This window comes from Buteo buteo, chromosome 22 (assembly GCF_964188355.1).
Source record: "Buteo buteo chromosome 22, bButBut1.hap1.1, whole genome shotgun sequence".
In the NCBI taxonomy this organism is placed as follows: domain Eukaryota; kingdom Metazoa; phylum Chordata; class Aves; order Accipitriformes; family Accipitridae; genus Buteo; species Buteo buteo.
In genome coordinates this window covers 16,932,482-16,959,169 of record NC_134192.1, presented here as the reverse complement: position 1 = coordinate 16,959,169, position 26,688 = coordinate 16,932,482, and the positions used below count along the sequence as shown (strand labels likewise).

The window sequence follows — 26,688 nt, the reverse complement described above, 5'->3', positions numbered from 1 at the left end:
GCCCCGCTTTCCTGGGGATGGCTGAACACCTGCCGGCCCATGGGAAGTGGGGAATGAAGTCCTTGTTTTGCTTTGCTTGTGTGCACAGCTTCTGCTTTCCCTATTAAACTGTCTTTATCTCAACCCAGGAGTTTTCTCACTTTTCCGATTCTTTCCTCCATCCCACGGTGGGGAGGACATAAGCGAGTGGCTGTGGGGGGCTTAGTTGCCGGCTGGGGTTAAACCACAACAGCAGGTCCACCCACCGCCCCAGGACATGTTCGAGGGAGCAGCAGTTGGGTTTTGCTGCTCCTGGAGGAGCCGGGGAGCCAGACATCAGCGTCTCTCCGCTCCCCAGAGCCTGTTTCTGCACGGGAGGATGGTCCCGAGGCTGTGTTTCAGGAGCAGGGGTGAAGGCAGGAGCGTGCACCCCAGCCCGGCTGCCCTCCAGCCCACGGGGTTCAGCATCTGCATCATCGGCTGCTGCCTTACCCGTTGGCCAAAGGCCACGAACAAACTGGTCTGAGAAGGTCAAGCGGCACGTCGTCACTTTGCTACAGATTTATTTCCGTGTGAATTAATGAAACGGTACACACAATTCCAGGAAAAAAAAACAAAAACAAAAACAAAAAAACTTGTATAGGCCCATAATCCTTCTTTCACAGTACAACGCAACACTAAAGGATTTAGTCAGTGTAAACAGAAGGTCCAATAGTGATCATCAGCTATCACAGATCAGCTGCACAAACACCACAACTACGGAGTTAATGCCATTACCACACAAATCGACAGTACCAGTACAAATCATAACTTTACCTACAGTGCTTTTTCATGTGCAAAAACCATGAAAATTCAATTTACAGAAGAAGGGCACCTTCTCCAAATCTTCACTGGAGCTGTAAACTGCCTCCTTGGGGCTGTCTTATCTATTGGGCGAAAGGTGTTGGGGCCTGATTCTCCAAGGTACCCTTAACTTCATCTGCAGCATGCAAACCATCAGGGCTCTGCATATGAAAACCGGGCACTCATGTATTCTCTGCTGCAGCAGGACAAAAAAAATAATCAGCTGAGGATGAATCTGAGTCATTTATTAAATCACTCCTGAATTTCAGCTAAGATTCATTCATTCGCCAAGACTATTCAACACAATCCTGGTTATATTATGTATGGATCATAAGAGTTCACAGGTAACCCACAAAATCAACTTGTTAACTCTTTCTTTTTTCTTTAGTGTACTAACCGAACTGTCACTGGCGTCAAAAGCTGAGGCTTATGGTAATGTGTTGGCAAGCTTAAAGAGAGTGGATAAATTCTTGAAATCGAAGGGTCAGAGAAAGAGAGGAATGCTACCAAGGCTATGCTAAAACGTTACGCTGTGGCCATCTCGCAGCGCTTGGCTGCAAATTTGCACCTTAGCTGAGGATTGCCTGGGAGGGAGCCCTGCGCTGCCCTTACACTGTGCTGCGCACAGGGCCTGCCGATGGGACCACGGGCATTCAGGGGAGCAGAACTGTTCTGCACCTCTGGTTGCACCAACGCCAGCTTTGTAAATTGAATTCATAGTCAGATTATACAGGAAAAAACAAGAGGTAGTTATTTATCATACCTCTTCAAAAAGGCAAAACAAACAAAAAACAGGATGTAGAAGTGATGCCGTAACCTAAAGTCAACAGGTACCTATTTTTTTTTTCCTTTTTTGTTTTTTTAAACACATGAAGTTAAGTTAGACATCATATAAAATGCACACTTTATGGAATTCCTGCATAGCAGGAAACAAAGAGGCTAGCGCTAATCCAACAGCTATGTTAACAGCGAGACTGCCATTTACCGGTGCAAGGAAGATGCCCTATCTAAATACAAACAGAGCGTTACCCCCCTTCTAGAGGAGTCCTATGGCAACACTTACACATTTTGTTCAGAAGGAAAAAGAAAGCATTTTCTTGGGGATAAACTGCCAAAAATAATTAGTTTCACATCCGTAAATTTAAGGCAATGTTACTTAGACCTGAGAAAATGGAAAAAAAAGAAAAAGCTTTAAATTTATTTTCTCAACTATACATATACACTCAAAATTTCAGTATTTCCTGTCTCCTCCAACTCTCAGGTGGTGCTGGGGAAAACAGCCATGGGGAAACTGCTCTGAGCTCTCAGGGTCAGATCCTGAGAGATGCAGAGCTCGTTCCAAGGAAAGCTAACAGGACCTGTGAGTGCTCAGACTCACCCAGCTCTTTTTCATACATTCTCTTTTTAAACACCTCTGTTTAAGCCCTCTGGAGAGGGTTAACTCCAGAACGGGCCTGTAGTGCACCGGTAACCCTGAAAGGTTTGTATAGCAAAACTGCAGCTAAAATAAGACAATAAAATTACATACAGTAAATTTCTGCAATTCCCCCTCTTCAGGAGAAAAAGAAGGATGTCAGGGTTAACAATTTCACTGCACCTTTAGCCATTCCCATAACTACAGAGTAAATCCTTTAACACTAGTGTGAAATCGCAAATTGTTCTGTGCTCTTCCTTGGAAAACTAAAAAGAAAAAAAAAATTTTAAAAAAATCAACTCGCAAACATTTCTCGTTAAATGGTAAAAGACATGGGAGAGATGGGGTGGGGATTACAGACACACAGCATGCTAAGGAGTTATTAAACAAAGTGCAATGATTTTTGACTATACAGGAGGACGGATGGACAACTCCCCTTCAGTACCACCTAGATGCTCAATACCTCTGGAGAGGTCCGGAGGTACCGTGTCAATCTGTAGCCGTAAAGCTTGTGTTCGAGGTTGGCTGGGCCCCACGGCCCCACGTGCAACTGCAGCAGCTCTGCACATCTTAGCTACGTCTGTGACTGCGGGAGAAGGGACTCGCTCGCACCAAGACCCGGTTGCTTCCCAAACGTGAAATCTAGTTGCCAGTTGAGGATTTGATGGCTGGTTCTAGAAAGCTGCTTGAGCCACAACTGAAAGAGGGACTCTAAAAATCTGTGCATGCCTGGTAGTGGCTTCTGTGGGATCACCTCCTTCTCCTAAACATGACTACAGACACAAACCATCCCTCCCTCCTGCTCCCATCCGAGCAGCCAGACACCCACAGTCCTTGCTATCAGCTTTGGCCGGTGCCTGCCGATAGCCCGCTAAAGCAGGGCTTGGGCAGAGGGTCACTAAAAAGCAGAAAGTCTCCAGGTCCCAGCTCAGGTTCCCACAAAGCCAACAAGTTTATCACCGGCCACTGTCTGGCAAGAGGGTCTGTGGGCAGATTTTTTGCTGATATTTCAAACGTGACTATCCAAAGATCAGTGACTAAAAAAAAAAAAAACCAAAAACCAATCCTCATCTGAATAGAAAGCGATTTCCACTGCTCGTCAGCACCTCCCTACCCTCCTCTCCCAGGATCAAATGATGAACAGGGAGTCAGCTCCTTTACTTACCCCGCTGGGAACTAAATCCTTCGTCAAATCACACATTAAAGAAGCTCACTGTGTGCAAAAGACTCTTACGCTAAAACAGTTCCACCCTACACAGTGCAGTCAACACAGTTTTTAACTTAAACTTGCAGCTTGTTCTTTACAAGTGCTTGGCAGAGAATATTTATATTCTTCTGACACCATATAAATAATATTTATACAGCTTAGACATTTTGAGACATGCATTAGACTTTAGGTAGTACATATTTCTTGATCATATATGCAAATATTACTGTCAATTAAACTGAGCAACCTTATGCTGGACCATGTCTTGCGTTATCCAGGATGTTTGACGGTGGCTCCGAATCGTCCATGGGAAGGACCAGGCGTGTTCCCCGGATTACGAGTTCATGGTCCCCAAAAGCAAGCTCCCGATCGAGCGCGTCTTCAGAGTTGTTTCCCACGAACCGCCGCGACGTGCCGCTGGATGCAACAGAGTCGGTGTTGACGGTGGAATCCCCGTAGGTCAGACTGATGTCCCCGTCATTCAAAATGAGGTCAGAGTCATCATCCTTTAGCTGCTCTTGATTCTGGGCAACAAACAGGAGGAAAGTGCTGTTTAACTCTTCCTGAATAGCTATGTTTGCAATCGCACGGTGGTGATGAACGAGCAGATAAAGGCACCAAATCACAGACTCTCCCGCACCATGACCATAACCAGATGTGCCACACACACACACACACCTCTGAGCCCAGGAGACTCGCACAACGCACCAACTTCTCTGCAGTCTGCCTGAAAGGGTGCGCTCAGCTCTTCCTTCTGATGCCATAGCCAGATACACGGGGAATGCAGTTTTGAGTGGCTTTGACAGAACTAAAATACCCACGGCCACAGGAATCGCCCTGCTGACCCATCACAGCCATCTCTGTTTTGTGCAGGGAACTTGATGCTGATACTTTGCCGGCAGGGCGAGAAAACTCCTGCCAGGGAGAGCTGCCGCTGCAGGGGGCTCCTGGCAGAGCAATACCCCAAGTGCTGTGGCCCTGCCGGAGAGCCGTGCCAGTACCAGCCACCCACAGAGCCACAAGGGGCCAAACCTGACCAGCAAACCCAGTTCCTCGCAGAGCGCGGGTACACACAGGCTCTGCAGCGACGGTGGAAAAGGTCGCTGCCTACAGGCTCTCCAAAGCTGCTTGTCATCTCCCTGCCCCTCTGGGCTGCTCAGACAAGGGCTCTTTACTCTTTCGGGAGAAAATCAGCCCCGGTTCAGATGCTGGCAAACTTTTTTGGTTGCGAGTGATGCAGCTGAAGGGCCTGGAGGAACAGCTCAGCTGCAAGGTTGGAAGAAAGCAGGGGATAAGGAAATTGTGTGTCCTCCCAGCTGGTCCTGGGGAAGGACAGCCGTGACAGCTTCATCGAGCCAGTCACTGAGGAATCACCGTGAATACAGCACAAATCCCTTCATAACGAAACAGTCAGCTGGAAAAGAAAATGCTCATGGGAATTAGCTCATCCATCAGCCCCAGTATCTGATCTCCCCCCAGGCTCCCAGCTCGAGGCTGCAGAGCAGCATCCAAAAGCTATGCAGAAACGTAAATGAGTCAGACTCCAGGAACACCGTGACAGAAAGGACACCAATGGACTCACTTCATATGCCTGCGGACTCGTCAGGCACCGGGCAATAGGCCCACAGCACCCCGGGAGCGTGGTCGTCAGAGGAGGACCGCTGTGTGTCAGCAGAGGCTTTAGATAGCTGCAGAGAGGGTTAAGGAAGAAAGAGGAATAGGGCGATGTCGGTAAGTCGAGGGGTGGGACGCAGAGGCAGCAGTGAAGGACTTGGTGTCTCGAGGAAATCACAGGAAGGAAAGAAACACAAGTCCCTGGAAGCATAAAAATTATAGGGATGAGCAACGTGAATGCAACCACACAGTGGGACACGAGTGGACCAGGACATGGTCCCAGTAAGAAAAGGCTTAGCAGCATCACTTGTCCCATCATCCTGTGCCTCACCTCGGCCTGGCAAACCGCTCCTCCACTAATTCATGGCAAAGCATTTGAAAGGGAGGAGGGGCACAGGTCTAGCAAGCGGGCTACAAATGAGAAGACCCCGTGCCATCTGTGCCTGCCTGCCACTGGGATTGAGGACCCCCCTGGGCTTCCAGGCTTGGAGAGCCCAGCTTGGAACTGAGCTACCACTGACAGTGGGTGGAACTGGTCATTTCTTGCAGCCACAGACACAAGGAGGTGCAAACCAAAAACCAGCAGTGTGACGGGAAAGCAAACACTGGCTCCTCTGCTGAGCGGGGAGCGAGTCGTGCTCCAAGTCAACAGAGTTGCTCCGGCAGATGGGATTTGGCACGGCACACACCGACTGCCATTCAAGGATACTTGTGATCGAAGTTGTACCACATGCGGAAGAGCCAGGCGCTTTCTGCCTTGGTACTCCTCCTCTCGCTCTCCGGGACGCCCTGTGGGAGAGCAAAACATTAAACAGCGGGCAGGGCAACGTGCCACAGCCTGGATCAGGGCCAGGAGCCCCCCCGGGGACATAAGAAAACACACACACCTTCCCACTGTCTCTTCCGAAGAAATCTTTGGGTTGCAGCGAGCATAAAAGCATTCAAACCATGACAGGCTGAAGGTGCTTCCAGCACCGCACTCTGCATTTAGCAGCGTACAACAGCCTTAGGGAGGTGGTATCAAAGCACAGAGTGACCATTTTTCTGCTAGAGCCTTCCAGTTTCTGGCTCCAAGGTTTTAAGTGCCTCGGAGCCAGCGGCCGCATCCAGACATCACATTTAATAGTAACTGGCAGGTCCAACCTCCATCAAATCTTGCCTGAGATTTTTGTATGCAAATAATCATGTGTTAGGGGACTGCTGGCTTCCTTTTAGTTGGAGAAAAAAAATATTAAACTGTTTGGAGGGGACTATGAATACAATTACATATTTCACAGAAATTTGGCTTTCGGATTTATGGCTCTGAGCTGCCTTTAGCATTTGATACTTTCTCTCCAGGAGGTGAACAGCCCAATAAATGGCTCTGAATAAAATGAACCTCCAAGGTGCAGAACCCACACCGAAATCAATTAGAGCCACAGCCACAGCACAACCGGGCTGCAGATGCACAAGTGAGACAGCTCGGGGCTACCAGGCAGGAAAACTCCCAACGCTGCAGGGCTCCAGCATTTATCTCAGTGCGGTCAGTGGTTCCTGGGCTGCCACATAACTACCCACAGGAAACATGAGGGCAAAAGAAAGGTTGAAGGTACCCGTGGATAAAAGTGGGACAGAAGATGCTACATAAAATATGTCAGTAAATGGCATTTCTGTACTGCCCTGGATGCTGGGATGAGGCAGAGAGCCTCCATGTCATGCACATTTTGGTATTTACTTCAAACGCAGTGAGGGAGAGAGCAAATCTATTGCAGCAGAAATGTGGACTGACTGAACAGTCCAGCATTACTTCCATGCCCTTCCCTCCGTCTGAATAAAAACAGGCCTCATAACCACAGAGAGCCCAGAAAAGCCATGACTCCCACTCATTGCAAACTCTTTCACCAGGGGAGCTAAAAACTCTCCTACAGCTGGAAGGGAGTGAGGCACAGACAGGCATTCACAGGGTCTCCACGTAACGCCTGCACCAACAAGCACAGTGCAAATTCCTCTACAGAGGCTGCCCAGCGGCACCGCACTCACCACGTTCTCCTGATCCGCATCCACACCGACTCTGTGGAGGAGAAAACAAGCACAGGGTTAGCACCAGCAACGCCATGTGGGAACACGCCGCGGTCCAGGGTGGGGGGAGAAGGACATGATCTTCCTCTTGTCCCTTAAAACCGAGCACCTTCACGTAAAAGCGGGATGAGGGAGAGGACGTGCTGTGCCAGGAGAGCCCCACGCATCCCACGCTCACCGAATATTCAGGCAGGACAGCATGGCCGTGGTGCCCCCGCCGAAAACCCACACCGTAAAGAAGACGATGAGGAGCGTCGTGCTGAACATCATCTGCCGGGCGTAGGTGGCCGTGTCGCGGATGGCCAAGGCGAACGCCATGGCTCCTCGCAGCCCTGCCGGGGAAGGGACGGCGGAGGGGAGGTGTTAGCCCACGGCACAGGCGGCTGCCCCCACCGCAGGTTTCCCCACCCTGGGGGTTTACATCACGCTGCCCCACACGCGGTCCTGTCCCTCTGACAGGACATCCACCACCGGAGAAGACCACAGTGCTTTAACAGTGACGATTTCACAGCATGCGCTGTGAAAGCCTGGGTTATCGCCCCTCTTTCCCAGCATGGAAAGGCAAAACCCTCCTCCTGCCCCACGCAGTGCACTCAAGCACAGGGCAGGAGGAGCTCGTTCCTACACCTCAAAACCAAGGCACTCACACCACTGAGCCTAAGGGAGCCCTTTCCTGCCCAGCCTCTTCTCCAGACATTGTCCATAAGAGATTTAGAGTTGAATAAGGAGTATTTCCAGGTGCTCAGGGGCAAAGAAGTGCAGATGGGCCCCGTGGTTGGAGGCAAAGATGCAATAACTTACCAGCAAACATCATCATATGCTGTAAATTTGTTCCGATCTTATTTCTTCTCCCCAAATTCAGTAAAAATGACAGTGGATAAATATTGGCAGCTCTTCCTAGGAAGATAGCAAGCTGTATTTGCACACGTTAAGGAAATTGCTCTTCCTATGTCTCCCATCGCATCCCACCTCTGCACACAATGCCAGTTTCTACTGCCTGGCAGAAACACTGGGGAGCCTCAGAAATACCAGTCCTCTGGATGCAAAGGTAATAACCCAGCTCTGAGTGCTACAGCAGTGTGGGAAGAGCATGCTACTGCCTCATCGAAGCGAAGTACACATTGCAATTCAGGAATATCATACAGAGCCAAGCACAAATAAACAAAGGAAATGATGAGAGGGCAGGGTAGATGAGTGAGAGGAGAGAAAAACCACCATTTCTCGCTGTATGCTCTCCCCTGCTGGGTCCGTTTTCCACCCCAAGAATTATTTGTCCTCTGTGAAGCTCACGTTATCACAGCTACCACAACCCCTCTGACATTCCCCTGCATGCCACACTTCACAGCTGGGTTTGAAGCTTTAAGCCAAGTCCCGTTCCCAAAGATTATTCAGCAAAATGAAAGCAGCAGCAGTTGAGAAGGAAAAAACAAAACCTAATGCTCCTTCTGTTTTCATAGTCTGGGAGATACGAGAATCACCAGCCCCTTCATATTGCTTTTTATCTTTGAAGCTGTGTCTTTTAATACCAGCACCCAGATGGCAAAAATAATCCTGGAGCCAGTATTCAGTGCAGCCTTGAATAATATGGAAAATGCTTCCAGCTTTTATGTTCTTTCCTGAACATCATGAATTTGCATAAGAGACGTATTTCATGGTATCTCTCATGAATGAGCTGTTTCATCAGTGAGTTAGCCAGTTCCTGCTGAAGAGGCACAGCACAAAATTTCAGTCTAACCACCCAAATGGCATTTCCCTGCTCTTTACTCCCTTTACCCCACTGCAACCCTGCAAAAGCTTATCAGGGAAATCCAGTAGACCCCGCTGCAAACCCACGCGCCAGCACTGGCAAAAAGAACAACGTTTTATTTATCAGTATAAACCTGCTTCAGTGGAGGCAAAGGGTGAAAGTAATTCTGCACATCCGAACTGGCTTCCCTGTGATATGAAAAAAATTCCTTCAAAATCCTCATTTTTCTGAGACATACCAGGGCCAATAGCCTGTTTCCATTAGCATCCGCCTGCAGAAGGGGAAATCCTCTCTCATGACATCATTCAAAGGCATCTACTGTAGCTTTAATTGTGCTATTTGACCAAAAAAAAAAAAAAAAAAAGCTTTTTTCAGGGTCAACCAAATGGAATGGCAGAGAAAAGAGGAAATAAACGGCTATACCAGGCAGTCCCCATTGGCAAAGCCGCTCCTGGTGCCACGCTGCCATGTGACGAAGTCTGGTGCGTCAGCACCACATTCACATCAAACACCGAGTCCTTGCAGCAGCTGATTCAAATGCCCACAAAAGGAGACAAGACAGGGGGAAGAATAAAACCAGAAAAGCTGGGAAAAGAATCTCCTTCTTCTTAAAATAACCAGCAAAGGCACCACTACAGGGGAGAAATCTCCTTTTAAAAATAAAGCTAGACTGACTGAAAAAAACCCACACACATCTGAATGAAAAACACAAACTGGGAATGAGGCACCTCTCCCTTTCTTTTTTTGTCTTATAAAATGGGCTCCAAAGGATACAAAAGCCCCCACCACAAAGGTAGGGTTAAAGACGTGGTTCTGGAAGGTGAACAGTGCAAGTCCCATGTATGAGAAGATGAAGTTTTCTGCCAAGAAATTCAGAAGCTCAAACAACTGAAAGAGAAAAACAAATTAAAAGTGAGTTAGAGGTAACATAGATTTAACAGGAAAAACATGTTAGCCCATCCATCATGCAATAAATACTTCTGCAGAAGCAACCCTAGTAAAATCCATCTGTGGAAAGACAGATGCACCTAATTCTGGCTAGAGGGAAGGGAAAAATATTGAACTTGAAATTCAGAGAGGCTGAAGGGGGCTGAGGAGGTCTCACCTGCTTAGTTCTGTGTTGAGACTCTGTAGATAAGTTGTTATAGGTATAATGGGCCTGCGTGATCCCACAGAAGAGTACGGCCACCACACCTGGGGAGCAGAGCATCACGTTAGACTCCTGGTCATGAAAAGGGAGCTGAGCTGCACCCCAATAGTGTAGGGGACTTAATGCAATAACCCCAGAACCCAGAATAATTAAACTTCTGAAAGCAGAGGGAGAGCCCTGGCTGCATGCAATCAACACTGGGAGGAGCAAAAGGCAATAGCCCCATCATCCCCGCAGATCTCCGTTCCAGACGCAGGGCTGTGCTGCAGCTTGCCTGTAAAGCCACACGCTTCGGCCAGCAGGAACGTGCTCCAGGACATCAAGAAGAACAAGCCAGTCTCCAGCAACGGGAACTCCCGAAGTTTGGTGAACTTGGTGACGTTGCAGATGGTTAAGGACAATTTGGAGAGGAACTGTAGGCTAAGACCATGTAAAATTCAGTCGTGTATCACAGCAACACTACACAGCCTGCCCCTAAAAAGTCTATGGCACTGCCTTTCATTCACTTAGGCAACAAATCATGAAACACTGTGTCTGGGTAAGATTCAGCGCAGCAAAAAAAGGAGCTGTTAAGCAAACACTTGGAAAAAAAACAACAAAAAGGATATTAAAGCTGTCACAACTCCAGTAGCTGCTCCCATTGCAAAAGATCCACTGAATATCCCCAGGAAGATCCCGATGGACTTGAACATCGCTGTGACATCAAATGTGTGGCTGTTGTCGCCCGCTGGCTGGTATGCAACAATTGAACTGAAAGGAGGAAAAGCACACACAAGAACAGAACACTGTTTAGTCTGGAGGGAGAGGCACCTCCTCGGTGCTACATGAGCTTTGCGAAGTGCTATGACCGCTGCAAACACCGAGCCTGAGAAATCAGGGATACAAAAAACCCGAGTCCCACGCTGCAATCCCTCCATGTTCACAGCATAGAACCACAGCATGCCTACCCTGTCCCGGGGAGTTTGGGATTCCCTTCGCTCCGGGACAGCTTTCTACAGTTCAGCCACCCCTCCTAGGCACGGCTCTGCGTTTGCTCCTTCTAGACATTAGAGGATTGGACCAAAGCCTGTCTCTTGCATGATCTCCTGCAAATACATTTGCTAGGTGACAGTCTGTCATTTACGATGGTATTTGGGGGGTTTGGCATCAGCTTTATAGAAAGTCGGGCACTCTGGGACCACAAAGCGTTCAAGCGGGAAGCCTACATTTCTCCATCAACTCCACAGAGGCAGCTAATGTGAACATCCCCTGGAGAACTGTAAGATATGCCATTTTACTGCATTTAACATGCACTACATTTATTTTGTACTGCTGCAAGTTCTGAAGTGAAATACAGGGTAGCAAGGCAAATGGTACAGCGCCGGTTCACAACAGCAACACTATTACCTTCATCCACCAAACTTAAACAGACCTTTGTGATGAGATGGCAAATAGGTCTGCCGTGCTGATTCCATCTCTGAATCCGCTCCCTCCGAACTCCTGATGAGGTGAGCCTTGCATCAGCTATTCCACTGTTTTACTTGGAAAGGCTGAGATACAGAGGGGCCCTTATCCATCTCCTAAATCCTATTTAACAACTCCTTACATCACTTTTTTTGATGTAAACTTACTGAAAACATTAACTTCCTAGTTAGCCATCCCTCGGCTGGTTCTGTTAAAACTCTTGGATGTGAACTTTAAACACTTGCTGTTTAACCTCCCGAGCTATGCTGGAGTGGAAAGTTACTGCCTCACGCACACATCCTGCAGCTTTCTCCCCTAACTACACACCAACATTTTTCTGCAACGCAAATGACAATCCTCCCCTTCCCAACGTGTCAAGGGTCACTTCCCATGCTGAACTTCCCTGCTTTTAATACAGTTCGTTTTTCTGCATTGTCTTTTACACTGCAAGCTACAGATTTCTCCCTGTGATTTAATTTCTTTCATCAATCCCATCTTATACTTCCCATTCACCAACGTGCTCTTATTCTGAGGCTTGGGGTTTGGGTTTGTTTTTTTTTTAAATCCAGACTGGTTTCATTTCCCCTCCATAATCAACTGTTTGGATGTCGGTTTTGCGTTTTAACCTCTTACAGTTTTCCTTCTGGTTTTGCTTTTTGTGTCACTAATAAGACATTATTTCCAGCTGCCCTTCATGCACTTTATTTCCCCTGTCCCTGCCCACAGGGCTCCCCATGGCATTTAGCCCCTGTGAAACCTCCCTTCGGAAGAAGCAGGCAGAGACCCTGCGGCTGCATTTACCCCCCTGCTCCCAAACCGCAGCCCCGGCATCTCGCTGCCCACCGGCTTTCTGTTCTGGGTTCAATTCCTTTTCATCCTGCAACCGGTTCCCCGCTGTCAAGCCAGGCAAGACCAACACAGCACAAGGCAGGAACAGAAAGGCACAGATCCTGCTCCCCAACCACGGGAACAGACACTTGTCCGGGACAGAAAGTGGGGAGAAGAGGACCCTCGAGGGCACCCAGCTCCCGGCAGAAACCCCGGAGGAGTCCCAGCTCCTCGTCCTCCCTGGCACGGGAACGATGCCCGCAGCGCTCGCTTTCACCACGTGCAAGGAGACGACGGTGCTTCTCGGGGCCATCACTGAACCCACGCCCGGAGCCCCTCTTCACTCCGGGACAAGGCAGCACCCACCACCAGCCGTCACCCAGCCGGCAGCTCCTCCGTCAGCGCAGCCCACCCGCCCGCCCAGAAAGCCCCCCGATTCCCCATCTTCTCAATTCACCCTTCCATCTCCCTAACTGGGCAGCGGGTCTTCTGCTTGTGGGGGCAGAACCATCCCCAGACGGTTCCCCCACTTACACCTCTGCTGTGAAACGGGCAAATGCCAAACTAAATTTAAAAAAGGGGAACCATAAATAGGAGTTCTGGACTGTTCTCGGGGGTGCTCCCCTCCCTGGAGCAAGAGGCTTTCGCCTTCTCCTTGCACCCGAGATGTGGTTGTGTCCAGGTGATTTGAGGCTGTCCTTGAGATACCTGCACTGACCGATACCTGCCGTGCTGACCGGGGCTGCCTTAAGCTGCTTACGGTGACCCCAAAGACAAAGACCACGGCAAGCTTTAAAACAGGTATGGCTTAATGGCTGAAAAGCCCTTGAGAAGTCAGAGTGCTGCTGGGCCGGTCTGCACAAAAGCTTTGCGGCAAAATAGCTGCTGACTGCAGCTTGGAGCTGCTGTTTTGGTGCAAATTATCTTATTTCAGGGAGGGGGGTGGACTGAACTCAGCTTGTGGGAAGAGGAAGGCAGGAAATCAGAGCAACAGCTACAAAGCTGATAGTGAAACAGTGGAAGAGGCAAATCGCCGCGCACGGCGCAGTCACCTACGTGTGCGGAGATCCACCACAAATTTCATTACTCTGATGCTGAACACGCCCACTCCCACCCAAAACCTCCCGGCACAGGCTGGAAGACCCTGTCCCTTCCTCACTCAGGATCACCTCTTAAACACGACCTGGCTGTGCAGCATGTACTCTTGCACTAGCGGTGACACATCCAGCACAAAAGCCAGAGCAAGTAATACAAATGGTTCCAGAAACCTCAACAGAAACATTCAATTCAGTAAATACAACTCATGCGGGTGGCGATACGCAGCTCACAATATGTTACTTGCTGCCTCTGTCTCAGTAAAACCCACACAACCAGCACGCTGGAGTGACAAGTATTCCAGAAATATTTTCTGCATTAGTCTCGGCTATACGTTAACCTGTCACCATTGCAGATATTATATATTTCCAGACAAATTCCCGTGATGACAGCACAGTGAAAACGCAGATAAAATACGTCCTCCATGCAGAGGACATAAAATATTAAAGACTATAAAACATTCTTCAGAAAGCCAGCAAGTTTCCCATGCGTTCAGACCAGGGCATTAACTCTGGCTGTAAGAAATACCATCTTCTTGATGCACAGAAAGTGGGGAGAGAAAGGAAACAGCTGCTTTACCAACTATTTCCACCTAAACAAAAGCAGGTATTTGTGGATGGGAAGGAAGGCAGGTAGGAGCAAAGCCACCAGCGAGGGGTTGCAGTGGGATCCTGTGGCTGAAAAGCAGACATGGTGTTTTTCCCATTTCAGAGGACATAAAAACTTCCTTCTGGCTGGGTCAACCGGCCATAAAAGGAAAACAAAACTATCCGTCATGCAGGGGAAAAGTTGTAAGGACAGCCCACAATTCCAAGCTGCCGTCTGCAATGAGGAGATGCATCAGAAGGTCACTAGAGCTTTTCAGGACACTTAATATGGAAATCTGCTCTTGCAAACACCAATGCTGCTATTTTACAGGAGCAAGGCCAAGTGGCTGCCCCCAACACCTGACATGTAACATACATAACAATTAAAAATAAAAACAGAACACACTTACGAAGACAGCACTATGGCAACGGCATCATTGAGGACGCTTTCGCCAAAGAGAAGGGCATACAGCTCAACATCAACCTGGAGTTCATGGAATATGGCAAGAACAGTCACTGACAAATAGAAAAATAGAGAGACATTCAAAAAGGTGCCGTTATTTTGGTGTAATCAAAGACAAAACACCCCTTTTTAGAAAGCTGCCTTCCTGCACATCTGTGCCACTCTGCTGCAATGATGCCAGCCACCCCCCCATGCTCCCTTTGAGAGTCTTCCTTCTGCACTTTAGGATCTGGATTTGCTTCATCATTTCCCTCCTCCTTTTACTAAAACACATCCTGGGCATTAGGTCTATTGAGTCTTTAACAGGCAGACATGCACAAACTCTGCTCTGAGCTTCCTGAGGGTCTGAGCTCACAGGCTAGACCATGGTACCACACTGACACAAAGCCACCCAGCTTTTGGGATGCTGTTAGCTCGGAGCATCAGGGAGAGCCTTCCGCCACCTGCAGAAGGCCAGAAGGATGCAGGCTAGTCCAGGATGATGGCTGTCTTTTCCTTCCATCCCTGATAGTCCGAGAGAAATCCTCTGATTCCACACAGGTTGACACACTGGAAATGCCAGCACTCATGTGTTAACATTTCAGACCTGACTGGAAAAAGCCAGGCATCGGCTCAAACCCTGTGTGGGGGTTTCTTGTGATTTATGGCTACATGGCAGAGATTGGAGTATGCTCAAGCCCTTCTGTAATCCAGCAGCTCCAAGAAGATAATGAAAATGCAGCAGGTTTTGCCTATCAGCCTTGCAAAAACATCACAACATCTAAAGCAAGCAAGATGTAACACATGGTGCATCGTGCACAGCTCAGGCTACTGCAGAGGGCTGAGCTAATTTCAGTGAACTTCTGTGAAAGTCCTTTAAAACAGCATTCAGGGACTCATCTGTGCAAACTGAAGGGGGTTTAACCCACTTATGCACAGGGAAATGCACCATTTTTACCTGTGAAATCTTCTTGGTTCTGCTTTGAAGCCTGAAGAAGGGATGTGATGCTGACAGCTCGTCTGCAGCATTCCTAAGTGTTACTTCTACCTACGGTACTTGCCTGGCCTCTGCCCATCTGCCATCAGATTTACCACACTGCCATCACGTCTGTGAGGTGCTCCCTGCTTTGCAAACGTACCCCCTTTCGGTGTCGACACCCCAGCTAAGTTACGGCGAGAATGCTCGACCTCACAGCCCCACGGGACCAGCTCCCCGCTACAAGAACCTGAATTCAGTGGCCTGAATGCATGCCCACCCAAGACATGTTCGGAGAAGCTGGGAAATCATTTTACCTTATTTTTTAAGTTATTTGTTTGTTGGGTTTTTTTAAATAAAAATATCAGCAGTAATAGCCATACCAATATCTGGCAAATCTTAGGGAAACGTGAAAAACAAATTTTTAAAAACTCATGGGGAATGCACGTCTCGCATCTCCACCTGGCAGACAGATGTGGCTACTGCCACGTTATGCTGCAGGTTATGTTCTGCAGCGTTATTCTTGCCTATACGCATATGCATAAAATGCTCCTCATTTTGCCTTTGAAAACAGAAATGACTCTTTGTTAAGATGAGCAGGCAAAAGTCCCAATTCATCCAGAAACAACAGCCGCTAGCACTTGTTTCAAAAGGACAGAAGACTTGGCTTATCCAGGCGTGCAATCTCTCCCTTCCAAGCAAAACTGACCAATATCTGCATTTAAAAAGATCTGCCAAAGCTACTGTAACATCGGGAGGGGGGCGATGCTGCCACCCCCAGCCCCACCACACCGATCTCAAACGCAGCAGCCAGGCTGCAAAGGAAGAAATTCAAGCCCTGTTCAGCAAAGGGCAGGAGGAAAGAGAGGCCCTTCTGTAGTTCTGTGTTTTTAGGTAAAGCTGGAACATGCAAATAAACAGCTACCATGTAATGGCAATCGTGAACTAAGTAAAATTCAGTTGGACAAGGCATGTTTTTCATAATTTTGATTTATAGAGTGCATCAGTAGACCAAGATGTCACTACTGTCCTCAGTACTGCTCATTAAGATCAATCTTCAATTAGATTAGCACCTTCCAAAATCCCACCCAAACGGAAGTGGAAGGTCTAACTAACTAAACTAAACTAACTAAAACTATCAACTGAACCCTCCCCACATTACACATCTTGTTCTGCATCAGCGGTTGGCACAGGATGGCAGAGACACAGTGGACCTGTCCCAAAACCCAGCAAAGTCAAGGGAGAGACTGCCTAGGACTTCACTGCAAACAAAGATTCAGGGAAGCAGAGGTTTGGAAGGTATACTACACATAACTGGAAGGAAATAAAAAGGCATGGAGACAAATTTGACCTCTAAGAATGTCACAAATAAATTAAACTCCAAAACTCAGAAGGAGGGAACTTGCAGGGGTTTCAGACTTTCTTCCCCTCTTCCCCACAACTCAAAACAGATCAAAATGTAGGTAAAATGATGGAAAAAATAACTGTCTAACATACCTGGGTCAGTAGCCGACACGATGGCACCGAACAGGAGGCAGTCAGTGAAGTAGAAGTCTCCCCCGAGCTGCCCAGTGACTTTCATCAGCGCCACGCAGCCATACACGACAGAGCTGGTGATCAGAAGAAGCAATTACTCATCTCTGCAGTGCATTAAAATGACATTCAAATGGGCTCGATTCCCCTGAATTTGCCAGATTAACCCCTAAAGTTATCCAAACGCAGGAACACCAAAGAACTGAGCCTGGTGAAAGCCCAGGACCACACACACCAAAGCACCCATCGCACCAGATCACAAACACGGTGCCCGTGAGGAACGGGGACCAAAACTCCTCCGTGAGCGTAACATGGCTAAAGAAAAGCAACAGCCAGGCTCGTGGGGTCTCATGATCGCTTTGCAGTGTTTCACATTAACACATTTCAGTGGGATCACCTTGGCCTGACTTTGGAATGGCCAAAACTTTCAGCGAGGAACAGATAATGTGGATGCTGAGTTTGCTTGAATCCACTGGACTTTCCAGGGGAAAACACCCTACGCCAGCCTGCCTGCTACTATTCAGAGTGGGAATCATCTAGCTCCCTCTGCACACAGAGATAAATAATTTGAAACACAATCTGTGCTTGCTAGGCACCCGCTTCCAGCAAGTAAGGACAGGACGTGTGTTTACGATCCTGCCCTCTACTCTTGTGTCTCATGCTTCTTAGGGCTGTGCTTTCAATAATTTGAAGTTACTGACTGTTTTTTCAGGACAATCTTCAGAGAAGTGTGAAACTGTCCTTGCCATGTATGTAACTATTCCATATGGAATGCTGAGAAAGCACTACGCAATTAGACAGCAATCACCCTATCCACACAGCAAAAGCTTGGACAGTAAATAGCATTATTTGCCACTGCCGAGCAGCGGTAGTAGAAAGCCTGTGTGATCTTTCAGGGCTGGAATTAGCGGCCACAGCTCCGGGCTCAGAGCACTGCCTCTGAGCATGGCTCAAACTGCCATGGAAGAACCAGACCAGCTCGAACTACTCACCCGATCACCAGGCAGGAAATTGCAGTGCCGAGAAAAGCGTATGCTAGGATGGATCCCAAGTTTCTGAAAAAGTGCCTCTAGAAGGAGGAGAAAAAAAAAAACTGAATTATATTTTGCTAACAATTTATTTCAAGCCTGCACAGGCACCCGCAACTTGTCTCTAGCAACTTGGACCTAGCTCAGACACCACGAGCTGGACAAGCACAGCTGAACAGTGCCCAGCACAATGGTGTACACTGCCAGGCCAGCAGATATTAATGCAGCATTAATAAACATGAACATATCATTTTCTTGTACCCATGTATTTAATAAGGTGCTGTTCCAAGTCCTGGGAACTGATTTCCTAACCCAGCAGCATTCCTCCTTCCTTCTACCGCAAGCTAAACAGTATCATTTTCCTCTCCTTCCAAATCAGTATTTCGGAGAGCTGCTGCTTTCTAAAACCCTCCTACCCTCCTGTGTGTTTCGAAAGCAAGGATGGCTGAAATGGCCCAGCTGACCCAAAAAGCCCCTGCACAAACCCGCGCTGGAAATGGTTGAAGTCACTGACCCTTCCCGGGGCAGAGGGACGGATGAGACCGACTGGGGCACTCTCAGCCCTGCTTCCTACAATCCCGCATGTACTGGGGAAAACCGTACCCAGCTCCGCAGCCTCAGCCTGCTGAGCAAGCATTAAAGCACTCTCAAGTATTAAAAATGCTCTGGAGGCAGAGGAACTAAAAACGTAGGCGCTGTAAAGGCACGTACCCTTTTCAAGCTGTAGCCTGCATAAAATATAATTGGAGGAAGCAAAATGTTGAAAAATACTTCAGGATCAAAAGTCACCTGTTAAGAAAAAAAAAAAAAAAACAGTAAAATGGTTTGTCAAGAGTGCAAGACAAAACACAAATAAGAATGTCATACAAAATATATGCAGGAAACCGTGTACCCCCGCCGAATGAAATGCTGTCAGGTGAACACTGAGGACATGTCCAGGATCTTTGGGAGACATAGCTCAGTCTAAACAGCTTAAATTAAGATCAGCTGAAACTAGAGTTTCATTACATTGTGTTCAACTTATAATTTATATCTGATCACAACCTGACCAAAGTTAAAAAAATAAAAAATCACTTAATCCAGCAGATACAGGACCGGTCCCCATGGAGGGAGTGGGGAGCATCGCTCACCTCTCCAATCGCCGACTCCCTTACCTTCCTCAGCATCTCATTATCCTGGACGTTATTGAGTTCCTGGGCACTGATTTCCCCCTTCAGGGTGTACTCGTAGTACTTTCCGCTGACGTTCACCAGCAGCGTGGCGGGACTGGTCTGCACTTGGCAGCTCAGCGTCACGTTGTTGACGTCACTGGGGACGTGGATGCCGTAGCGCAGGACCACGCCGACCAGGACACCTGAGGAGGGACACACATCGGTGAGATGAGCCACAGCAAATGCCTGGGACAATCTCTTTGAGCACGGATGCAGCACCAGGCACCCCAGGATCCTGACCCCCTGCTCAGCTGCTGAGCACAGCCACCATCCAAATAATTGCCTGTGCAATATTAAACCATGTGCATCCTCCCACGAGCCATGCAAACGCTCCATGCTTGTGCGGACTTTCTAACACCAGCCACAGCTGGTCCTGAAGGCTTTTAATTACCCAGCAATCAGTCAGACCCTCGCTCTAGTGCAGCAAACAGCCGACACAGAGGGCACGCTGCTTTTCTTAGGGCGAGCACCCTGGCATTGCTGGCACACAGCTGGGGACCTGGGCAAGGTGCTGCTCACGTGTGCCCAAACTATGCACGTTGCACCTGGAAACCTGACGGCATCATGTTTTGCCACCACAGAAATACATTAAACCCTTCCTTTTTGTAGGGAATTAAAAAAGGTACCAAGCAACCATCACCAACGCTTTGAGGACAGTGAGCATCCTTCATAAAACGCTGCAGCACCATAAAGCCTCCTCCCGCAACAGGGAGCTTTCGCAGGGCACAGCAGCGATCCCCATTTTATAAAAAAAAGTGGAAGTTTTGCCTTCTGGGCCAACCACCCGGGTCTGCTCCTCGCCCTCTGCAAGCTTCAGCTCTGCACCACGAGCAGCAGCCCCAGGGCAGCCCCGCAAGCCAACGCTGCCTCCGGCTCAGCTGCCGCACAGGAGTATCGCGGGGTTAATTTGAGAGTCAGCAATTTATACTGGCACTTTTCTTTTGCAGCACAGCTGATGAGCTGTGCTCTGAGGCCTTGCATCCAGATTAACGGCGTTTGCACAGCACAGGCTCCTCCGGCTCCTTCTCACCCGCACGGCGTGCCGAGCACTCTCCTGGCAAAGCTTTTTGACATCTGCAGGCTGGGGAGGAGGGGTTTCCCACAAGACACCTTTCCGCGTAGCCTTCAGCACAAAGGGTTTGGAAACTCCTTGATTAAGGCAGCGCTGAGCCACCACAGAAATCCTGGATCTTAACCCCATCTCTGAACCACACATTTATGAAAAACTTTCAGACACGTGGGAACGAAACAGAGACCGCAACACTCGGAAGGCTTCTCCATTTGCCTCCCAGGATGCTCCCGCTTCTTTACTGTTGCCTTAATTAAGATCTTGCTCTGTGCTTTCCTACAGACAGGGCACAACCCCGACCGAAGGGAACACCAAACTCTTCCTCCACCATGTCATGGGAGCAGAGCCTGGGCAGGAGCTCTGCCGCGGCCGGGCAGGAGATTGTGGGACCCCAACCCATTCCGCACCTCCTGCAGCCAGTTCCCGATCCGCTGCCCAGTTTTTGCCTTCTCTTCTCTTGACAGCAGTCTTCCAAATGAGATTTGCTCATTTTGCCAACGGCCAGAAGAAAAGCCCCTGCCTCCCATCCCCATCCCAGGGGATGTCGTGCACAGCAGGACCACCCAAGCACACATCCAGGCCATGAGCAGAGGCAGAAGAATCGGCTGCAAACAGACTCACTGCTGCTAACCCATCACACCAGTGACACAGACAGCTCATCCCAGGGCTGACAGACCCAGGAGCTGCACCCAAAACCTAGTCCCTGGTCTAATACGGCACTTCTGTAGCACAGCTGAGCTGCTCTCGCAAACCTACCAACGCTTTTAAGCCATGCACAGTCGAACACGTGCTCACCACATGTTCTGGGCTTTATCCTGCATTGCACCGTTGGCACAAAATCGCCCCGACAGCAGCAGAAAAGGTCCTTCTTGGAAGAACCAGGCACGGTCAGCTCCAGCAAGGAGAGCTGCCTCAGGGAACATCACACTGTGCAGAGCATCTGAGAGCTGCTTTACACCAGCATCGCTAACAGGGGACACCAAAGAGAAATATTTTTGCTTAATTTTCTGCTAGCCTCTTTGTTCCTGTGATCTTCCAGTGCTCCAGAAATAAAAGTATGGATGTCAAGATGTCAAGAACACTGAGATGCCACAGCATGTATTTACATGAGGATGTGGCGGGTGGGGGGACATGGCACCACAGCATCAGGACAAAACACCCAGGTCTCCTTTCACCCAGAAGATGAAGACCTCTGAGGTACCACGGGAGACAACAGAAACTCTTCACTGGGATAAAGCGAGCTTCAGAGGGTTATTTACATCTGCTTACAACTATTAAGCAGCTTTAAACAGTTACAGTGAGAATTCAAATGCAAGGGAGGAAAGCCAGACTGGGCAGCTCATTTACCCTCCACCCTTGCCACTGCTCCTGCACTCCTACGGAGCAGGCAGCACCACATACACCGCGCTCTGCAGCTCTCCAGAGCTACCTGGGGTGGCCTTTAAAAAGCCTTTTTTTTAAAAAAAAAGAAGTTGATTTTAGAGTTTCACACAGGAGTCAGAAACCTCCAGCAGCAGCAGCAGCTGCCTGCCTTTTCTCAGACGGCAACCCATCCAGCAACCCCTTCAATGCCCAGGCTCAGCACTTGGAGATGAGACGCCCTGCAGGGACGGACGTTGCTGTGAATTCAGAAGGGATCCTGACTCACCCGCCTCTCCGCTCTTAATCCCCATCCCAAAGCAGTGCTACATCTGATAGCACCCCTGCTCGTCCTCGTCGTCTCGCTTACCCAGGCAGCTGTTCCCAGCCCCGCGTGCCGGCAATGCTCCGGCCACAGCCAAATTCCCACTCTGGCCAGGAATGGGATAAGGGAAAAGGGACAGATAAACCTACAATATCTGCCCAAACCACTGTGCTTGGGGCTCCCAAAATCAGGCATTTTATCTCGCCCTGTAACACGCTGCCTAGGAGGCTCCCAGAGCTCTCCGGACCGGGGTGGGAAAAGACGCCCACGTGCAAATACACATCCAGCCAGCATCACGCCAGCGGCTCCTGACACAGAGATACCATCAGAGTTACTTACACGGAAAGCACGCTGCTGCTCTGCTGAAAGCCAATTATTCTGCCAACGTTAAGATGACCCCACCACCAGCCCCTCTTGACCAACAGTGGATCACTGGTCAACCCTCCCCACCTAACGATGCTCGCTGGAGGCACTTGGGACAAACCCAACTCAGATGCCGAGTTTTTTCAGACGCCAAACCCAGTCCTGGGCTCAGGCTATCTGGACCAAGCCCAGGGGACCATGTACGTCCTCCTGGTTCTGACAGTCTCTTAGGAAATGGTTCAAGCTCTCTTGGCGCTCAAAGGGCCATCCTAGCAGCAACCCGTGAGCCGCTCCACCAGTATCGACATGCTTTTGCAGCCAAAAGTTTTACAAAACTGAGCCCTGGGAGGGAGCTGAGCGGAGGGAACCTGACACCGAGGAAGCTGCCAGCCGAAAGCTGCAAGGAGTAGAGAAGCTAAAGGCAAAGCTGGTAAATTAATTGACTTCTTTTATGCAAAGTGCAAGAGATTACTTTCATTGCATTTCTCCCAACTTCATTAAAAAGAACAAAAGCCCATGGGCTTTTTTTTTAGGTGCTGTTGAACATTTCCGAGCTAGGGTTTTAAATGAAGACTAATATATTACCATCCAGACACTTAACAACAACGGAAGCACACAGGATCCCCAGGCGAGCATTAATCTGGACACCAAAAGGAAAAAAAAAATGTAGCAAGCAACTGAAGACATCCCAAACCCAAGCAATTTAGACGTACACAATCCAGGGGCCAAGTGGGAACACGTACAATGAAACTAGAGAAGCTCCTGCCACATCCACCATCAGACCCTGAGAAGAACTGAAACAAGACTGTTCAATTAATCATCCTAAATGTTGAGTACTTCGGATGTGGGAACCTCATTTTAAACACCGAAATGAAGCCTAGGGGCTACTAAACACCTATTGTCTATCACTGTGCAATGATTCCAGCCTGCATCCAGCTCTTGAACATCAAATCTCAGCTGATGGTGTAATTTGTAAGATATAAATCCACCTGGAGCAAGAGCTTATAACTTACAGTAAAAACACAGACACCAAGGAAACTCTTACGTATTTCAGCAAGAAGAGACGTATGCAAAAGTTTTATTTGACTTAGTTGTTGGGGCTTTTTTTAATTAGAAAAAGACAAGCTTTTACAAATTGCTTCTCTTGCCTAGATTTCAGGGTCTGTTTTGCAGCCTGCCTGCTGCAGCACTTCCACATTTTCAGTGGACTTCCCCAGGATGAAAAGCATCACAGGGGCTGAAAATATCGCAAGGAACCGGGAACAGCAAAGCAGAAGCGGTACCTGCTTTGCTCCCTGCAGCTTTTAAGTTGTCGCTGTAAAACAACAGCATCTCCACCACTCCTTGGGAAATTACACATCCCTTTTCCTATGGTAGCTGTCACAACCTGAAAAGCAAATGCCAAAAGCCTTGACAGCAGGGAAAAACTCGGGATTTTCTGCATGACCAGACAGGTGACGTTACCGATTTCGCCAGCAAATTTTCTAAGCACAGTCTGCAAAAGAGCAGACAGAAAATATGCGTTTTAGGGATCAGCAGGAAACCAAAATGACCCAGGTCATCCTCTGAGAACAAGGGGAGCACTCAGGTGGGTCAGGGAGAATGGAGGACCAAGAGGAAGAAAATTCCAGGAGAAGAACAAGATTAAGGGCAAGTTTGAAAGAGAGAAAGGAACAGAAAGGCCATGTGTCGGTGAGCTCCAGGGTAGCAGGAGAAGGAAGACCTTCCGTGCTGGAAGCACGTGCTCCCGCAGCACATCTCCCATCCCGGGAGGTAACCACCCCTGCCCCAGGCAGGCGGCCAGCAACGCCTGCACCCACCTCAGCGGTGGCTTGCAGGAATCTGAAAAGGCAGACCAGTATTTTGTGCCTCTGGGCTGAAGCAAGTGTCTCCGCCCCTTCGTTTGGAAGGACACTTCCAATTAAATGAAACTTAGGATCGCAAAAGCCAACGGCCCAAACGGGTCAAGTCACAGGCTTCAGAGCGAAGCTTTCTGCTGAGCGGGGGACTCGGCCACGTTGCTGCTCTGACCAAGCTTGGTCGCACATCGCCCACAACCAGCAAGGGCAAGGACAGCACGGAGAAGAGATGCTAACCACAGCACTCAGCAGAAGACACCTTCTCAATCCTAAACTCTGCGAGTCTTGTCTAGATAAGGATCCACGGCCGTGTTAATCACCCCCCCAGCACAACTCCCAGTCCTACTTTGGTTGAACTCCAAGTCACACTAGATAACCTGGGTAGAGCCATGTACGGCATCTCCATCCAGTGGTTGAGACCACTTCATGAGGCCATGTCACCTCAGTAAATCACACGCCACTGTTAAAATCCAACCAGCTACGGACCCGCTCCCCCGACCCACGGCCTCGCTCCACTTCTTGTGGGAACACACGTGGGGCATCCCACCGAGAGGTCCTGTCACGGCGGGAGGACGAACCCCAAAAGTAGGGGCTTGTCCACACAGGTTCCTGAGCAGCGGGACGTAAGGCTGCTGGCCCTGAGGGTCCCTGAGCACGGCAAAGGGGGGGAGAATCTCCCCAAATGGCCCCTCCGCTCCTCTTGTACAGCTTCTGGAAATTCCGGTCCTCTAAACAGAGGGTGGAAACACAACCTCTGGCCACAGCGCATGGGTTGCAAGGCTCCTGACCAGTGCAAAGCCTGGCCCCAAGTCAGCCCCGGAGCAGGTAAGGGGGACTTGCCGGTGCTCAGTGACATGGGTTTCGAGGCCACTTGGCACGTGGTAGCCCCTGACCCCGCCACCTTCACCCGTGCTGCAGCCCCCCTGCGAAGCCACCCGGGAAAACCCAACTAGTTGCTCACTGCCCGCGATTTCGGAGTCATGCTGCCCTCGAAAGCCCTCGATATCCAGGGTTTGGAAAACCAACCAACCCTCCCTCCAGCAACACCCAGTAACACTCAGCACGGGACGATCTGGGATGGGGTACCCAGCCCAGCCATCCCAGTAAGACGGGAGCATCTGGCTGCAGCTGGGAGGGGACGCGGCGTGGCCCCCGACATCCCCGCACCCCTTCGTCCACGCGACGAGCCCCGTCGTAGCCCCGAAGAAGAAGGGAAGGGTGGGCTGCCGGGTCCCCACCGGTGGTGCCGTGACAGCGGGCAGGTGGGTGCCAACCCAGGCGCTCCAGTTGGCCCAGCGCAGAGCCGGGACTGGTTCGGATGGGGCTGCCGGTGCGGGGGGTCCTCGCCGCAGGGGTTTCCCACGGAGAGGGGTGGGAAGGAGGGTGTGGGTTGTGCGTGGGGTGGGTGCCGGCGCCCCTCACCGTAGATCATGGCCAGGCCGGTTTCATGGAGGAAGCGGGCGCGGCGGTGCTTGAAGAGCCAGATGGTGAGGATGGTGAGGGTGAGCAGCAGGATGAAGACGAGCAGGTTGGCGCTGTCCTGCCGGTGGCTCTCCTCCGCCGCCTTCTCCGACACGATCTCCTCTTCCAGAGCCCCGGGACGAGCCGCCAGCACCTCGCCGCCTTCCACCCCCCGCGCCCACAGCCCCACCGCCACCGCCAGCCCCGGCCCCGGCCCCGCCATCGCCCCGGTACCGGCCCCGGCCCCCGCCGCCACCAGGAAGCGGCGCTGGGCGCAGGCGCTGCGGGGCGGGGACAGCGCTGCCGGGAGCCCGGATAGGGACGGGGATGGGGCGGGAGAGCGGTGCTGCCGGGCTGAGGGAAAGGTTTGCGGTGGAGAAAAAAGGGTGGTTTGGGTTTTTTTTTTTGTTTTAAGCAAGGGGGGGGGGGAACGGGAAGGCGGCGCCTGGAAGCTCGTTAAGGGGGGAAGAGGGTTTGCAAGAGGGAAAGGTTGCCTGGTGGTGAAGGAGGCTGCGAGCCTGCAAAGTGGGGGGGATGAGGCCGCAGGGGTGCGAGGGACAGAGGGCTGCGAGGGAAGGCTTGCAGGGGTGCTGGGAAAGGGGTTGTGAGGGGAAAAAGGGGGGTTGTGAGGGGAAAAAGGGGGTTGCGAGGGGAAAAAGGGGGTTGCGAGGGGAAAAAGGGGGTTGCGAGGGTGCAAAAAGGGGGTTGTGAGGGAAAAAAGGGGGGTTGTGAGGGGGAAAAGGGGGTTGTGAGGGAAAAAAGGGGGTTGCGAGGGTGCAAAAAGGGGGGTTGTGAGGGAAAAAAGGGGGGTTGTGAGGGGGAAAAGGGGGTTGCGAGGGAAAAAAGGGGGTTGCGAGGGTGCAAAAAGGGGGTTGTGAGGGGGAAAAAGGGGGTTGTGAGGGGCAAGGTGGCCAGAGCGCCAGGAGGTTTGCAAGAGGACAAAAAAAAAAAAAAAAAAAATTCCCCAAACGGGCTTGCTGCGAGGAAGAAGTGTTTTGCCCAGACCTCGGCTTTGCGCGGCCACGCGCAGGGGCGGTTGGGGCCGATGAGGGTGTTGCGCGTGGGGTGCCCCGGAGGGGTGTGCTGCAGGACGCCCC

At 50.1% G+C, this 26,688-nt stretch overlaps 1 protein-coding gene across 1 annotated transcript; it reads right to left on the bottom strand.

The window, feature by feature from the left end:
- Window positions 1–525: 525 nt before the first annotated feature.
- SLC9A6 (solute carrier family 9 member A6) lies at window positions 526–25,829 on the bottom strand. Its single transcript, XM_075054543.1, has 16 exons — window positions 25,553–25,829; window positions 19,099–19,298; window positions 18,656–18,733; window positions 17,909–17,985; window positions 16,881–16,993; window positions 14,376–14,481; window positions 10,621–10,762; window positions 10,287–10,392; window positions 9,968–10,056; window positions 9,637–9,750; window positions 7,917–8,028; window positions 7,294–7,447; window positions 7,077–7,107; window positions 5,767–5,846; window positions 5,026–5,131; window positions 526–3,967 (listed from the first exon to the last, which is right to left on the bottom strand). Exons 1-16 carry the CDS (start codon window positions 25,812–25,814, stop codon window positions 3,692–3,694), a joined length of 2,046 nt encoding a protein of 681 aa, XP_074910644.1. The 5' UTR covers window positions 25,815–25,829; the 3' UTR covers window positions 526–3,691.
- Between the last annotated feature and the right edge of the window lie 859 nt (window positions 25,830–26,688).